Consider the following 4177-nt stretch of genomic DNA (forward strand, 5'->3'; position numbering starts at 1 on the left):
TTGACAACATCGTGAGTAGAGAAGTTTTATAAATATCTTGATAGACAATGTTAGAAAGTATATATTTTTTAGTCTTTTGCTAAAATCAAGTATAGTATCAATTTAATATTTAATATAAAAAATTAAATTAATTTTTTACAAAAGAGGGTCCATTGTAATAATTTACTATTGAGGTTTCGAGCATTGCCCTTATATTTTACTATTGCATGAGATACTAATTTATATGTATTCGTGGATTATATTAGGGCATATAATGGGCGCGATGAGTAATTTTAATTATGTATGATAAACAATAAAATATAAATCTATGTATTTGATGATTTAAGCAATCACATTATGTGAATTTGTATAAATGACCATCCAAAATTTCTTAAGTCTTATCATTTTTTATTAATCATTAATGTTAAAAATTAAGGATAAAATGATACCGTTAGGAAAACTAGTGTTATTTTGAAGATTTCAGAATTTTGAAAGGTGTTTGTCAAAAGAGATAAACTGTAGGGATTGAAGTAAAATAAATGAAATGTCAGTGGTCAAAATGATATTTTCACCCTGCTATTTGACTGGTAGATGGGAAGTCCTTCCCCTTCTCTAACAATGGCGTCCTTTAACGCCTCACACTTCTTCCTCCTGATGTATTCTTGGCGCCATGGAAGAGCAAGGCCCGGATGAGAACCCTAATCTGCTTCCGCATGGACAGCCTACGACTCACACCGTTCTCCTTGCCGAGCTCGTGTCGCTTCGGAACTCCTACCGCGACCTCGACTCCAGATTCGAAGCAGCGGAGGAGTCCAAGTCCGATCTACAAGAGAAAAACCTTCGACTCTCCCTCGCTCTCGAGGAAGCGTCGGAGGAGCGTGATTCTCTCCGGATAAAGCTCATCGAGGCGGAAGTGTCGACCCGAGAAGAAGACGAATCGATTTGGTTAGAAAATTTGCAACTTTCTCATGAAATCGAGATTTTCAAGGGAAAGTTCAATGAGATGATTAGAGTAAGGAATAGACAAGATGCGGTGATGTGCGAGATCCTTGATTCAATCAGGTATGCGAGAGATTGCTTCAGTGATATTGGTGGGAGGATTTGTGCTGAAATTTTGGGGGAAATTGAGGGAAAATCCAATCTTGACGACGCACTGGAGCTTCACTTGATGGAGTCTAAATCAATTTGTAAGCTGGGAGCTGCTGTAGGATCGAGGTTTGTGGAATATGATGACCTGAGGAAGAAGGAGAAGAAGGAACTGGAGAACCGAATTGTGAGCTTAACTGAGGAAAACAGGGACATTAGTAGCTTGCTAAGAGCAGCTCTTGTGGAGAAGGAGGCGCTTGAGAAGACCCTTAACAAGCAGAAGGATAGCGGAGAGCAAAAAATGGGTGCAATTATGCAGATAGCTGGGAGGGGGCTGCAGAAGGTTGGTTTTGGTTTTGTAATGGGGGTCATTGCCGGCGAGTCACATTCTGATCAGTTGAGCAGTGCTAGTGCTAACTCTGATAGCAGCGAATGCGACGAGGAGGTTGTCAGTCTGGTAATGAAATCACCTTTAGTTCCTGTTATGCTTGATTTTGTGCAAACAAGCATCGGCAAGAATGTTCCTATGTTTGACAAGGACAAGAAAGAAAGCAAACTGTTTACAAACTAGAACTAAAATTATGGTGGTGAATAACTGTACGTTTTACTGAGGTTTTTACTAGCTTTTGGATGTTTTTATGATCAGGCTTCAACTGTTGACAGTATAATGAAAAGATTGCGCCACGAGGTAACTGAGTTGAGGCAAGCCTTGGAAGAGTACAGGTACTTCATGTCATGTTTTCTTTTGTGATGCTAAAATTACTCAAATTGGAATTGTTCAGCATTGAGGCTAAAATTACTCGTATTGAAGCGTTCATTCCATCTTCAAAAAACATATTAGATATTAAGTCCATTTCAGTAGGAATTAATGAAGCTCTGATTAAGCAGGCTTCTGATCCTAATTTGTAGTGAGTATCCTCTTTATGTACCTTTCACCAGGTCAGAGAATGAGCATTTGCTGTCACTCGTTAACAAACAGGCCGAGAAGATTGTAGAGGAAGAGCACCACATTAAAGATCTGGAAGAACAGGAAAAAATGATAACAAAAAATGTAATGTTGTACTTGTACAGTTCTACTACAAAGCAAGTTACTGACATATTCTCTTTTTAAACCTCAAAGGTAGAAGAGCTCACAGCAGAGATAAAGGAGGCAGGAGAAGAGACTGCGAGATGGAGGGAGGCATGTGAATTGGAAGTTGAAGCTGGAAAAGCTGTGATTTTAGATCTTGAGAAGGAGGTAATCATATGGATGGCTTGTTTTGCTTTGTCATTTGCTTTATTGTTGTCATGTGAATTGCATGCAACACAGCCTTGCAAAAGAAATGAGTTTTTACTGTTATCTAGGTGGCTTTACTGAAAGAGGAGCTGAAGAGAACAAAGTTAGCCCTGGATGCTGCAAATAACAAGCTGCACTTGAAAGAGAAGCTTGCTAAGACGGCGATGGCTGCTCAAGCTGCCGCAGAAGCAACGTTGCAGCTGGCAGACAAAAGGTCGGCTGGGTTTCGAGAGCGAATTGAGGAGCTGACGAGGCAGCTAGAAGAAGAATCCGAGCACAGCGCCAGAAGAGAGAAGAGTGTAGGCAGGAGAAGGGTGAGATATGTTTGCTGGCCATGGCAAGCCTTCATATTCTCACCAACTGGTGGAGCTGTTTCACAGAGAAGAGAAAGGAGAAGGATCATTTTGCCAGAAATGGAGTCTATCTTGCGTTTCAACTAGCAGAATTTGTTTGAGCCATGTTTCTGGTTAGTAATTCTGCCTTACAACTTGTTCTTTATCATTCATGCTTCCCATGATAAACTAGGATGTTGTGATCATCATGTAAATATTGGGCATTGGCTGGCTCTAATGTGCACATGAACAACTCTGTTAAATATCATAGTGTGGCCTTGAATTACAAAAGACTGAAATTTGATACATTCATGTCAATTGAGCAAGACTTTAAGATTTTGTTCCACCAACATGAATCATAGTTATGCATGGATGTGACTTGACAAAATTAGTTCATCCCTTCAAATGGATAGATTAGTTTGATGCGGAAATCAGCTTAATTCCACAAGGAGAAAGTTGTGTTTTCTTGTTGAAACAAAGGTGTAGTTTACAATTAGCAAGCTTCTTATCATGCTGTCTAAAGGCATCCAGCTATTGCTGAATGAATATAGGAGAAGACATTGTTTACATTCACTAATATCCTAAGATTGTAGATAGCCATATCTCATAAGGCCTCCATCTACGGTCATTCTAAGTTTGAGCTTTGAAATGTGGCCTCTCACCTCTATTTAGGTTGGATGCAAGTTTTGAACGGCTAAAGATGTCATGTTGGCCCATGGTTCTTTAACTCAGTTCTTGAGCCTCTAAGTAGGTGTTTCTGTACTAGTTCTTTCAAATCATGACAGATCTATTTTAGGGGGAAAGGATGAATTCTTATCCTTCTCTTATCTCTTTGATTAAAGATAGGAGTTGCAAAATAAAATAGGATTTCAGTGGTCATTAAATTGGACAAATGGGACTAGCGTGAAGGTTTTGAAGGGGAAGCCTCTTCAGGCATACAAATCTGAAAAGGTAGTTTTTTTATTCACATATAAAATTTAAAGTAGATTTATTTTTAAATTTTACTATAGATGCCATTAAAATATTACTGAGTTATATTAGAAATACTTATATGGTAGTTTAAATTTAAGTGCTAAAAAAAAGTAAATAATGTTCATTTAAGATAACTTTTCTTTCCATGATTGATGAACCCCATCATGACCATCTTTCCCAAGTTTCATGTAATAAAGTTGTCTTCGTGTCATAATTTCAAAGCATTGACGTATATATTGAAAAGGTTACACATTTAAAGAAAATAAAATATTTTTATTTTCAATATTTCATTTGGAACCTTATTAACAAGACATAATATCGTGTCAATACCAAAGTATCTCTTACAACGTTATGCCATATTTAAATAAGATATCAAAGTTATATTAATTAATTAATTCATAAATAAATAAATTACTTTGAAAAATAGTTCAAGCTTTTTCCATACACAAACAATTACAACTATACATATATTTTATATTTTTTTCTCACAATAAATCAATTTAGTAAAAAAAATCATGAATGTATCTATATC

At 37.1% G+C, this 4177-nt stretch overlaps 1 protein-coding gene across 1 annotated transcript; it reads left to right on the forward strand.

Moving 5' to 3' along the window:
• The first annotated feature begins 411 nt into the window (after window positions 1-411).
• On the forward strand, window positions 412-3019 carry LOC122019710 (uncharacterized protein At3g49055-like). The gene is made up of 5 exons (XM_042577183.1): window positions 412-1522; window positions 1712-1788; window positions 2005-2116; window positions 2186-2302; window positions 2410-3019. The coding sequence occupies exons 1-5, from the start codon at window positions 650-652 to the stop codon at window positions 2779-2781; spliced, it is 1551 nt and encodes a 516-aa protein (XP_042433117.1). The 5' UTR covers window positions 412-649; the 3' UTR covers window positions 2782-3019.
• The last annotated feature ends 1158 nt before the right edge of the window (window positions 3020-4177 follow it).

This window comes from Zingiber officinale, chromosome 9A, assembly GCF_018446385.1.
Source record: "Zingiber officinale cultivar Zhangliang chromosome 9A, Zo_v1.1, whole genome shotgun sequence".
NCBI lineage: Eukaryota > Viridiplantae > Streptophyta > Magnoliopsida > Zingiberales > Zingiberaceae > Zingiber > Zingiber officinale.

Coding starts and splice junctions, on each gene's coding strand:
- LOC122019710 (XM_042577183.1), top strand. CDS start 650: ATGGAAGAGCAAGGCCCGGATGAGAACCCTAATCTGCTTCCGCATGGA. Junction 1,789..2,004: donor CAAGCCTTGGAAGAGTACAG/GTACTTCATGTC, acceptor ACCTTTCACCAG/GTCAGAGAATGAGCATTTGC. Junction 2,303..2,409: donor TTTTAGATCTTGAGAAGGAG/GTAATCATATGG, acceptor ACTGTTATCTAG/GTGGCTTTACTGAAAGAGGA.